At 44.8% G+C, this 13107-nt stretch overlaps 1 protein-coding gene across 1 annotated transcript in view; it reads right to left on the bottom strand.

Annotated features, from left to right (window-relative positions):
* The window catches only part of TXNRD3 (thioredoxin reductase 3), a 39051-nt gene that overhangs the window by 7068 nt on the left and 18876 nt on the right, over window positions 1-13107 (bottom strand). The window contains exons 9-12 of the mRNA XM_077451743.1: window positions 4260-4485; window positions 2866-2958; window positions 2692-2768; window positions 977-1133 (exon numbers count right to left, since the gene is read on the bottom strand). Of these exons, the coding sequence (XP_077307869.1) occupies window positions 977-1133; window positions 2692-2768; window positions 2866-2958; window positions 4260-4485 (553 nt within the window). The remainder of the gene's footprint in view (window positions 1-976; window positions 1134-2691; window positions 2769-2865; window positions 2959-4259; window positions 4486-13107) is intronic.

The following is a 13107-nucleotide window of genomic DNA, read 5'->3' as shown; positions in this document are numbered from 1 at the left end:
CGTTTTTCGGCGGCCATTTTCTGTGTTTTTCCTCCAGCCCCAGGCACTTGTAGAAGGAAAATGCCATCACTAATCATGCAGAGGGAGGGAGGTGGGATGTTTGTCAGTGCAAGACTCCTTCACACCAGAGGGGGGCGACATGCAAGTGTACGTCTCCTCTACAGAGAAAAGTATACACAGGACCATAGAAGGGGTGGTAGCAAATGAAGCTTCACAAAAAAAGGATTACATTTTCTTAATTGGTCATAATCTCTTTTCAAAGCAGAGATAATGATTTAAACATGAATCAATAGACCTCATGGGATTACTGCTTCTTAAAATGGAAGTAAACCCTTCCAAACAACTTTGACCTACAGGTAAGCCTAGATTAAGGCTTACCTGTAGGTCCAAGTAATATCTCCTAAACCTATATGGTTTAGGAGATATTTGCCCGAAAATGGGCACCGCTGTCTACGGCGCATGCGCCGTAGACAGCGGCGCGCATGCGCACTAAATGCGGCAAGTCCAAGAATGGATTTGCCAAATTTGTCGACTCCCGTGCGCATGCGCGGGAGTGACGTCATCGCGGCCTCGCCGTATGACAGCGGCGGAGCTGCGAGGCGCGACTCCCGTGCGCATGCGCGGGAGTGACGTCATCGCGGCTTCGCCGCTGTCATTGGTCGGAGCTGCGAGACGCCACCAGCAAGATGGACGCGGCGGACTACAGGGATCAGCGGCGACTTCGCTGGCTCCTGTGTCAGGTAAGTGACACATAATGAGCTACTATGCGATGCATAGTAGTCCATTATGCTTTACCTTTGCAGGGAAAAAAAGAGGAAGTAAACCCATCAGGGTTTACTTCCTCTTTAAGAGATTATGGATCCGGTGATCCCCTAAACCAAAAATGCTATGGGTTATTCAAGGAAATTCCTTCTATGCGCTGCCCACCACCACCAAATAAAACCAAGGAAAGTCGCTGCTTGCACTGCATTCACACCTTTACATTGGAGTCTCCGTACAGTCTCCTGGCAAGATAACGTCCTGCTTGGATTGCCACCGGCGTCAACTCCCACTTTCCCTCCAAGATATCTCCAATGGCATACACGTAAGGCACGTTGGTCTGTTCTTCATCATTCACTGGAATCTTGCCATTTCTTAGGAAAATAACCACATGTGTGGAATCAGTGAAGTCATTATGCAAGACTATTACTCATGAAAAAGGAAACGGTCACACACATACAAATTCATTTGTGGGTTTCCTACTTCTATCAAGTGTGTATGAGTTAGATGACTACCAGAGATCTTATGATTATTTGTTCTGATGTGACCCGACTGTAGTAACACATTATGAAAACACCACATATAGAAGCCACAGGGTACTGGATATACAAATAGGAGGAAGACAGGTCTGCAACCAATTTCGGCTTTAAAAAAAAAGTGCATTAAGGTGAAAACCTTCTGTAATGCAGCTCCCCCCAGACCCCCCCCCCCCCTTCCTTACCTGAGCCCGATTCCATCCAGCGATATGCACAAGCTCAGCAGCTCCAGCCATCGTCTCTCTCTCCTAATTGGACACATAGCAGCAGGAGCCATTGGCTCCAGCTGCTACCAATCAAAGCCAGTGACATCGGGCCATGTCCTGCTGTTTGTCAATTAATGCAGCAGCGGGGCTCGGGAGTGAGCATGCACAGGTGTCCCAAGGGAAAGCAGCTTTCCCTGGGTGCATCCAATGAAGAGGAGGGGTGTGGAGCGCCAGTGCAGCACCCTAGAAGGGGAGGATAGGGGCTGTTATGTGCAAAACGATTGTACAGAGCAGGCAACTATAAAAGGCATGTTTATCTTATTTTAATAAAAAAAAAAAAAAAAATAGTAATTTAAATAAATCACACAAAAGGTTTACAACCCCTTTAACTCTTATTTGCCATCTGATAAAAACAGCAGAAAACCTCAATCGTTTCAACTAAAGCTACAGGGTTTTTTAGTTAAACGGTTGTAATCCTGCCTCTATCCAAACCACTGAGTGTAATTCTTGAGAGATTTCTGACACCAAGAGATAAAAAGGTGATAGGGGAGCTCCAGCACACAGCCCACAATTCATATACTAAGTTCTGCATTGTTCCTGTGTGCCATAAGGAAGGGGGGGGGGGGGGTGCGCCCCTTCCATCCAAACAGGGCTTTTTTTTTTATAGCCATCACAAGGCATTAACAACTCTAGTGATAGCTTGGGCAGTGAGAGGTACAAGACCCAATTCTTCCACTGCCCTGATGCTTGCCTGGCATTGGCCAGTATACAATCAAAAACACAAGTCAATTTCCTAATCACTTCCATGGTCATTCATTGCAGAGGAGGGGGTTGAATGACTGTTAAGAAATACCAATACAAAAGGACATGCTCACACAATTTTCCAAGTACAGAACTCCGCCAGAACTGCTATGCACTTTGGTTCTGTCCTTGGAGAATTGTGAGGAGCATGGCCTTTTTACTGCTTTGCAAGGATAACCTCTCTTAATAAAACGGTGTCTAAAAGATAATGCACTAGACTGGTGCGCCCTTTTTTTCCCCTTCTATACTGTTGGACTACCCCAGTCTGAGGAGGACAGCAAGGCATAGTAAACAGCGGGAGGCGGAATCACTCAGCCAAATTTTCAAGCACCATACCAGAGTGCAGGAGGTATTTTTATTTTGTTTTGTAACCTATCAAGACCACCTACCTTTCATTTATTTTAACACCAATTCTCTCCAAGCCGATATTTTTGGTGCAGGAGTCTCTGCCTACGGCAATCAGTACCTGCAAGAATACAATATTTATTATACAGTAAACTATAAAAAAAGAGTAACCTATTAATCTCTGGAGCACAGACTTGTAACAGTCAAAGATCACTTACAGTATTATATTCCTCTTCGATGACTTGATCGCTTTCAGTGGACTTGGCAACGACTCTGATCCTTCCCGGAGAACCGGGCTCCAGCTGTTCTATCTGTGTGTGGGGGGGGGGGGGGGATCAGTTAGCTTAACACACAAAAAAGTGGACATTCCATCCTAAAATAAACACTATTTAAAAGTAAAAACTCCATCAATTTGTTTCAATTGAAAAAACAAAACAAAAGCCAAAGACAAAAAAGCCCCCTCAAGTTTTACTCCCTCCGGAGACACCCATTACCTGCTTGGTCCAGTACTGCCAGTCCTCTTCAGACAGAACACTGGCTTCATTCTGCAAGCAGGCCATTATCTAGGGCTGTTCTCTCCCAGGGGACTGATGCACGAGCAATTACAAGCTAGAGGTTCTGTGGAATCAGGAAGCCTCTCACTGATTTCAGTGGGGCCGCCTCCTGCAGCTAAATAGCCAGGGTGCATTTGCAGGTGTGAATGTCCCCTAAATCATGAAGTTCCACTTTAAAGAGCAATACATAATACAGAGTGGCCTTATCTCTAGGGCAGGCATGCTGAATGTATGCAGCAAAAAATGTCACGGCTCCTGAATAAGTATAGAATCAAAGGGGTTGATTTACTAAAGGCAAATAGACTGTGCAATTTGCAGTTGCACTCTACAAGGCCATTTGTTGGTGAGTTTAGTAAATGAGGGGAAGCTCTGCTGACTTCCATCGTTCAATTCTATAAAAACTAGAATTTTTTATTTTTTAAATTTTAGATGCTTGCAAGGAATACCCAATCACATGCAAAATAAAGCTTCACCTCATTTACTAAGCTCTGGAGCAGAAACTGCACTTCCAATGTGCACAGTCTATTCGTCCTTTAGTAAAACAGACCCAACAGAATCCAAAACATTGTAACGCAGCAGTGAAAAATTAAACAGTCACAACGTTTTGAGACAGCATACAGTACAATGCTTTCTCAAACGTTTCTCGCTTCAGGCCATTCAAAAACACATTTAAAGACTTGGCAAACTGCTGTAATGGTGACATACCCCTTCCCATAATGCATCTGTTCTCTGACCTAGCAATTCACTGCTAGACCCGAGCAACTGCATCATAGGAGGTCACTCCCCCCATACCCTAAAGCACTAATCATTTTTCAGCAGCAAAACGCAGGAGAAGTAGTGTGGGAGCACTCGAGATGTGGCCAAGGGTGGATTCAGCATTGAATGGGCCAGGTAACATGGCCCCTTTAGGATAGAAAACATTTTGTCTGGAGTTGGGCTTTGATTAAAAGCAGGAATCATTTCAAGAGTTGAAAACACAAGGAATGGTCTACAGTCACACAAGCAGCGAATTGTAGCAGTCTGTACAGAAGGTTGCAAATGGCAGTAAAATTTCTTACAGCAGTTGGTACAAATTTCTTGAGGAACTTCACTCCATGCGTTTCCATGTAGGTGCCGGCTTTCTCTGCCATTTCCTGGTCAAAGCCACGGAGGAATATAGATCGCACCATGACGGTTACATCCAGACCTATACCAGCCAAAAACCCGGCACATTCCAACGCCACGTAGGAGGCCCCAACCACGAGTGTTTTCCCAGGGCAATATGACAGGGAGAAAAGGTCATCACTGTGAGGGGAGAAGAGAGTTTCAGAGATTAAATAAAAAAATAAAACAAAACACCAAAAGTACCCTTTTAAAAAGAAGTATGGTTATACTTTTCTTGTGGATCACAGGAACGCACATACTTGTGCTCTCGTTACCAGAAATCAGCAAAGCCTGCTGTCAGTTGATATCATAGAGCTGGCTCTGGAGGATCCCAACTATTTTGTCAAGATCCACCCAGCTACTTGATTGACAGCTGGCTCCCCTCTCCAGCCTGATGTTCCAGTAGAAGGGGCAGAGTGGAGAGCTGTGACTGACAATCACTGCTCACAGCTGAACGAGAACTGAGCGATCAGCAGGCATGCAAATCCTCAGTTCTCGTCTTAGAGCCAGTGGGGGGAGGGGACAGCTGCAGCATCACACTGATTCTGCAGCAGAGAGGAGAGTATGGATGTTTGTTTTCAGAACCCAGATTTTTTTTAAACTGCCAACCTTCAACTCCTTGCAATTACAGTAACAGAATATCCATATAAATCTCCATTAGTTATGCAGCTGGTCCTTAGGCCCTCCTGACTAGCTGCTGTGCATCTTTTTTGCAGTTTAGTGTACCTGGGTTTAGAAGAGCTGCATTTGGACATTTGTTTCTGAAAGCACAGAGCCCTGAGATTACCACCCAGTATACAGAGCTCAGCCTAGTCCAGCTGCAGCCCACCAGCAGTGGGGCAGGTCAATGTACCCATCTTTCCCGGGTGCACTAAAAAACGCAGAGAGGGATGCAGATTGGTGCAATACTACACAGTATGGCCACAAGATGGCACAACACCACATGGAAATTTAAAAGTATCCCAAAAAAATAAAAATAAAATAAAAAACCCACACCCATTGTGTTTTTCAGGGTTACATAAATCTGAAAAGCTGGTCACTTTTTTTTTTTTTTTAGGTTTGGGGGATGCAGCCACTGGTCTCCTGCGAAGACTTCAAACAAGCCTTAATGGCTTTGGTGACATGTCTTTCACACACAGCAAGTCTTCCCTTAAAGTGGTTGTTAACCCACTGTACTAAAATAGTCTTATCCCCTCTCTATCATATTTGTCCTTGTGTAATGTAAAAAAAAACTGCCGAGCTGTACCTGTATAAGCTGCACTCTGAGCGCTCAGCTGACATGTCAGCTCCCTTGTTTCTCCAGCTCAGAGCTGAAGTGGGCGGGGCCGAGCCGCCCTGCTGAAGTCAGCTGGGGAGGCGGGAGAGAGAGGAGAAAGCCGACAATCAGAAGAGCAGCAGGAGCCGTTTATACAGGTAAAGATCGGCTGAGTTTTTACATTTCACAGGGACAGATGTTCTAATGATACAGAGGTGATAAGAAGATTTATGATCAGATATGAGAGGAGCAGGAGGGGCAGGCGCAGCTATGAGCAGGGAGAGGAGGGGGAGGAAGACAGAGGACACCACAGGGAAAGCTGCGGCTGATGGAATCGTGCAAACAGACCTTGATGTCAGGGGCTCAGCAGCCATCATCATCATGAGCTGTTTTCAGAGGGGGAGGGTGTAGCCAGGCAGGATCAGCTAGGTTTTTTTTTTTTAAGGGTATACAGGGGGCCAAATGACATAACCCAAGCATGGTGCTGCTGTATAACATGCTTTAAAAGGAACAGTTTTTTTTTTGTCGGTTAAACGCTTCAATGGGGGGGGGGGGGGGGGGAGAAACCAAATAAAAAATGAAGGCGTTTCAATTTAATAAACTTTAAATCTGAATATTGGAAAAAAATGCCCTCATTTTTCCCAAGCCTGTAGACTTCGGTAATGTGCAAGGTAAAGTCTACAGGTTTGGGGGGGGGGGGAGAGAGAATGTAAAACGGATAGAAAGCTGGCTAAAAGACATAAAATTCAGATACCGTATATACTTGAGTATAAGCCGAGATTTTCAGCCCTTTTTTTAGGCTGAAAGTGCCCCCTCTCGGCTTATACTCGAGTCACCGCCGTCTACCTGATCAGGCATGTCATGTAGACAGACGGTGGCCAGCGTGTCATAAAAACATACAGCGGCCACTCCAGTATTTAAAAGCCGCGCCTCCTCCTTGTCTGATAGGCAGAACACTCAATTTCCCAGCAGTCAGTTTTCAGCCTATCACGGACATCCCCTCATCCTCATACCTCAGACGAGGCTGAGGGGGATATCCGTGATAGGCCGAAAACTGACTGCTGGGAAATTGAGTGTTGTGCCTATCACAGAGGAAGAGGAGGTGCGGCTTTTGAATACTGGAATGGCCGCCGTATGTTTTTATGACACGCTGATCGGTGGCTGCAGATGGGCACACGGAGGCATGCACAGGACACAAAGGATGAAGATTAGCACAGGTAGGCTGCACAGGACACAGGGAGGTAGGCAGATCTGCACAGGACACAGGGAGGCATGCAATAGACACAGTGAGACATGCAGCTGCAGATGGGCATTGTTGACCCTCTTTGCCACTTACAGTAGCTGCTGCATTTCCCACCCCCGGCTTATACTCGAGTCAATAAGTTTTTCCAGTTTTTTGTGGTAAATTAGGGGCCTCGGCTTATATTCAGATCGACCTATACTCGAGTATATACGGTAACTAGTGGTCAATGATTCATACTCTGAATGGTCTAAGGTTATCAGTGGTGTACCCCAAGGTTCAGTGCTGGGACCCCTTTTTAATATCTATAAGTTATATAGGGTCTGGGATTAAAAAGTACCATTTCTGTCTTTGTAGATGACACCAAGCTATGCAGTGGAATAACATCCATACAGGATGTCTCCAATTTAAAAGCCGACCTCAATGCTGTTTCATTGGGGGAACTGTGGAGCAAATGAGGGTTAGTGTTGATAAATGTAAAGTTATGCACTTGGGGGCTAAGAATATGCATGCACCATACATTACATTACATACATACATACATACATATATATATATATATAGAGAGAGAGAGAAGTATAACAAAACACTATGCATCCCATTCCCTTCGAGTCACTTGCTACGCCAATTTATTCTTTCCTTAAAATTTCCCTTAAATTCTCCTTTAAATATTTCCCCACTCTTTCCTAACAAAAGAATCTCTCACTATGCGGGGCCCCTCCCCCTCTTCCATTTCAAGTTGCTTTGGGGAGGTGATGTTCCCTCCTCCACCCCCCACCCTGGTGTGGGGGAGAGAGAGAGAGAGAGGGGGGGGGGGGGGATTGGGCGAGATGTCCAATTTATGACAAAAGTCAGCTAGATATTCAGGGAAACTCAGGACCATTTTTTCCTCCCCTTTAAGGCTTGCTGGGAATCCCCATTGGATACGACATTTAAAGCGGAGGGCCGTTTAAAAAAAAAAAAAAAAAAAAAAAAAAAAAAAAGTCAGCAGCTGCAAACACACACTGCAGCTGCTGACTTAATCAGCCCACTTACCTGTCCAGGGCGCCTGCGATGTCGGCCGCCCTGTCCCTTAGGCTCTCGGGTCCCGGCGCCGCCATTCCTTGTAAGGGAAACAGGCAATGGAGCCTTATGGCTTCACTGCCCGTTTCCTACTGCGCATGCGCGAGTCACGCAGCGCTTTGTGAATGGGACGTGCTGTGTTCTGGAGAGAAGGAGGAAGATCTCCGGAGGAGGAAGATTAGGATTAGGTGCCTAGCAACAGGCACTTCTGGTAAGTAAAAAAAAAAAAAAAAAAAAAAAAATTCTTTTTTTTTAGATTTGTTTGTAATTTTTAATATATTTTTTTTTTTTTCAGGGTGGCCCTCCACTTTAAATGTCCTTGTTTGTTCAGGTAAAGATTTAAGGAGTCTCCTTCTCGTTAAAGTCTCAGTGGAGAGACTGAAAAAAATCTGCAGCTCCTTCATAAGAGATTCTTGCCGATTTACGCATTTTTTCCCCCATGATTTTAGATTTCTCGTCAGCATAGCGAAGCCTCACCATCACATCTCTTGGGTCTTCTGTCCCTTGGGTGGAATACCTTGTGATTCTGTGCGCTCTATCAATTTTCAGTGTGTCTGCCATTTCTCTCTCAAATAGGGGATTAAACAGTTGCGGCATCACTTATCAATTCCTTACTGCTGTGCTTTTCTGGCAGACCCCTTATTCGCAAAGGTTTACGTCGACTTCAGTTTTCTTGGAGCTCCATTTATTCTCTGCAAAGATCTGTTCAGTTATTTCCTCCAGTGTCTGGTCATGATTATGCAGCCTTTCTTCTATCTCTTCTACCCTACCCAGGACTTGCCCAATATCTGACCTTATTTACGGCAATGTCTTTTAACATTATCGCCATTTTTACCAACATCTCTTTAATTTGAGGCACTACCTCCTGAGCTTCCGTCGGTTGTAGACCTTCCATTAATGGTTCACCTCCTCTTCTGTGCCACATTTTGAGCTTTAAGGCCTCCCTAGGAATTATTCCCATTGCTTCTTGGACGGGTAGAGGTTGAGTCGTTAAAATTTTCCTGCTTTATTCTCCTCCTCCAGCGTTCTTTGCCTGCTAGTTCCCATTCGTAATGCAATCCCCTGCTTGGGGCTGCCATGACCATCCTCCACTATACTGGTATCTGCTGACCTAGAACGCTGAATACCTCCTGTGCTAGGAGCGGGTGGAACTCCTTTGCCTGCTTTATTTGCCTTACCACTTATTTTCATCAGTTGCTCTCCCACATATAATTTAGAACTAGGAAAAAAAAAAAATGTTCTGTATTCTAACAGATACTCAGGTGAAAGGCAGAGGGAAAGGATTCACAAGATATTAAAGTTCCCTGGAGGGCCTCAACAGGCCTGTTCATAGGTCAGCACCTCTTCCTCCGAGAACTTCCAGCATTCATCCAATTGCTCCTGCTCATCACCACTTAATAGAAGGAGGTAATATACTGATGGAATTTATTTAAAAACAAAAACAAATATATGCTTAGAGGGAAAAAAAAAAAAAAAAAAAAAAAAGAAGTTTAAACTCCTCCTGGGTCCCTCTGGGATCCCCCAATGGTGTTGAGTGCTCGTCGGCCTATAGAGGAGATTTATGTGTATATATTTAGTTACCATTACGGTTTAGTAACAAGTTTAAAAGTTAATTTTAGCCTTTAAACCCTTCAATACAGTGTTGGTTTAGCATTTGTTTAACATTTATTTAGCTCTCCTTATAAACTCCCATTTGCCTGGTACACAAAAATAAAGTTTATTCCAAGCTAGGCGCGCACACACACACACACACACACACACACACACACACACACGAGTGAGAGGTAAATAAGCAGTTCCCGGATACACATTAGATCTCCTATTATTCATCCACATTGTAGGAGGACAGAGAATACAAACAATTCAGGTCTGTTTAAGTTTTGGCAGACACTTTCACTAGGCTCTTAATTGGGAAAACATTTTCCTACAGCAGTCCGTTTAGCCTCCTTCCCCTTCCTTTTGGAAGTATCTGCAGCGGTGGGTTCTCTCAAGGGAGCTGTAGATCTCTCCTCAGAAGTCCCCTCTTCATCCTCAACGAGAGGGATCTGTAGTTCAGCCCGCCGACGGCGGCATTGATAGTTCTCCCCTGAAAGACCTCTCATCCATTGGTCTCAGGGAACACCTGCAGCGTTCACCATCTCGTAGCCACGGTATCAGGGTGCCGCTTCATCATTTTAGAGATGCCAATACAGAGAAGCAGCAGCGATACAGAGCCTGAGAAGATAGGGAACCTCCCCTAAGCGGCCCTCACAAAGCCATGAACCCTGGATCTGCAGAGCGGTCCGTATCGAGCGGGGGTAGTTGGGTAGTAGCTGCGAGTGGCGTTAGCCAGCAGAGCATCCTCGGAAAGTCAGCGCCGGTCACAGGCGGAGCCAGGATCTCTGGCAAGGTGGAGAGGATCAGGATGTTCTGGTAAATCACAACTTTCTCTCTGAATATCCAATTAGGGGAGCAGGAAAGATTTTTTTTTTCTCCAACTGGAGCAAATTGGATCATGCTTTGCTGGGTTTTTTGCCTTCCTCTGGATCAATGTGGTTATAGAATTGTACCCTCCCCCCTTTTATTGGTTGAACCAGATAGTCTGGTTGAAAAGACAAGTCTAAAATTGTAGTCCTATACCTTCTACTTTGATGAAGTTACTGAATTTCATACGATAATTGTTACATTTGTGAATTTTGGATTATAATTTGTGGTATAAAACCTATCTGCTTGCATTCTTGGCCACAATATTCCACATCATTATCATTTTGTTTTATATTTGTTCTTGTAGCCCTGCGGCATGGGAAGTGGTTTGTCCCCCAAAACACATTGCCCGTTTTTATATGATCTACTTGCCAAATATCCACTTCCAGCCCGTAGGATGTACCTGTATGTCCTCAGGTGGAAGTGGTTATATCAGGATCATGGCTGCAGCATGTAATGTTCGGGGGGGGGGCGCAGGTTATAGTAATTTTGTGGCAAAAATAAATAAAAAAAATAAATAATGCCATGTGAAAAATTGAAGTGGTTAAAGTTGGCTCAAATACGTTTAGCCGTTTTGTCTGCTGCTCTTTTATGCATTCATTTGTGGCTGGAGTCTCATAGGATTATTTTCATAATGAGGTTGCAGCTAATGAACACTGCCCATTTCATAAATGAAATTTTACATGAATATTGGTTTCAGACACCACAACCCACAACAGGCCAGCTCATCTGAACAGTAATCTTGCTCCAGGTTAAAATCTATTGAAAGCCTCTAGTATTTCATCTACTCTGAGTGATGAATGTAGCCTGGAAGCGGGATTTCTCCTGAGCCATGCTAGACAATACTAGCGGAACAGGACAGTTCCGTCATGTCCCCAAGCTACTGCAGACACAGCAATGTGCTGTCAGTCTAGAGGTCTGTGGGCAAAGATATTCACTGATCAACAGTGCCAATGTCTAAGCAGCAGATGACAACTCTGGAGTGATTATACTGAAGATAACGTTGCACCCTATGAAAAGGAAAGGATTATTACACAGACTATCAAAATTATCTAAAAAAAAATGTTCCAGGGAGTACTTAAAAAAATTAGACCATTTTACCTTAACCGCTTGCAGACCGCCTCACACCGATATTAGTCGGCAGAAGGGCTCGTACAGACAAACTAACGTACCTGCACGTGGCCCTTTAAGAGTCAGCCAGCAGGTGCGCCCGCGGCAAGCTCCGCGGGTTGGGGTGGGGGGTCGGATGGACTCGATCACCGCAGGGATACCCACGATCACCGCACGGAGAGATAATGTAAGCAAGCATCTCCTCGTTCCGCCTAGTGACAGTGTTACTGATCTCTGCTCCCTGTGACCCCACAGTTAGAAGCACTCCCCAGGGCACACTTAACCCCCTACACTGCCCCCTAGTGGTTAACCCCTTCACTGCCAGTGTCATTCACACAGGAATCACTGCATTTGTATAGCACCGATTGCTGTATAAATGACAATGGTTCCAAAAACTTGTCAATGTCCGATGTGTCCGCCATAAATGGTGCAGTCACATAAAAGAAATAAAAAATAGCTGATCGCTGCCATTACCAGTAAAAAAAAATAAAAAAGCCATAAAACTATCCCCCCATTTTGTAAATGCTATAAATTTTGCGCAAACCATACGCTTGTGATTTTCTTTTCACCAAAAATATGTAGAACACGTATCTGCCTAAACTGAGGAAAAAAACAAACACACACTTTTTTTAGGGGATATTTATTATGGCAAAATGTAAAAAATTAATGCATTCTTCAAAAAACGTTGTTTATAGCGCAAAAAATAAAAAACGCAGGGGTGATCAAATACCAAAAAATAAAAAATAAAATAAAAAAAGGTCCGTGTGTGTGTGTGTAGGACAATTGTTTGGGAGCCACGTGGTACGACCGCACAATTGTCAGTTACAGCGACGCAGTGCCAAATGTGCTCTGGTCAGGAAGGGGGGGGGGGGGGGTCAAATCTGCCGAGGCTGAAGTGGTTAAAGGTGACTGTAAAAGGCAGAAGTTCTCTTTATAGATCTTAATACATTAAGATGAAAAGCCTGTGTACAGTAGCCCCCTTAATACTTACCTGAGCTCCCCATTGATCCAGCGATGTTGCACAAGGCATTCGGCTGTCCAGGACTCTCCCTTTTTGGCTGAGACAACAGCAAAGAGCCATTGGCTCTTGCTGTTAGTCAGTGAGCCAATTAGAGGGGGGGGCGGCACATGAACACAACACAAGGAGCTGCAGCTTCGCTGCCCCCATAGCAAGCTGCTTGCTGTGGGGGTACTCAACAGGAGGGAGGGGCCAGGAGTGCCAAAGAGGGACCCAAGAAGAGGAGGATCCGACCACTACACAGCAGGCAAGTATAACTTTTTGTGAAAATATCCAAAAAACACAAGACTTTAGTATCACTAAAATTATATACAGCAACTTTACCCCATAATAGGGGGGGCCCATATCTACGAGACAGGGACTGAAGATAGTCCTTTTCTCTGTAGCACTTTTATGAATGAAAATCTCTATACAGATTCCATTCATGTAAAGGACAGTGATGCATTGCAACACTCGCAGTGACAAATGATCAGCTGTCATTGGATATAGCAGCAATTGCTGCCCATATCCATTGTACGGGGATCTCTGCAGGGAGGGAAGGAGATGGTAAGAGGTATTGGGGGCACATCTGGGACGTCTCTCTCTCCTCACATTCCCACGAGCCGATGTGAGTGC

Source organism: Lithobates pipiens, unplaced genomic scaffold, assembly GCF_037356315.1.
Source record: "Lithobates pipiens isolate NorthernLeopardFrog02 unplaced genomic scaffold, aLitPip1_a1.2 Scaffold_23, whole genome shotgun sequence".
NCBI lineage: Eukaryota > Metazoa > Chordata > Amphibia > Anura > Ranidae > Lithobates > Lithobates pipiens.
The sequence above is the reverse complement of the archived record's forward strand: the minus strand, read 5'-3'. Positions and strand labels throughout refer to the sequence as shown.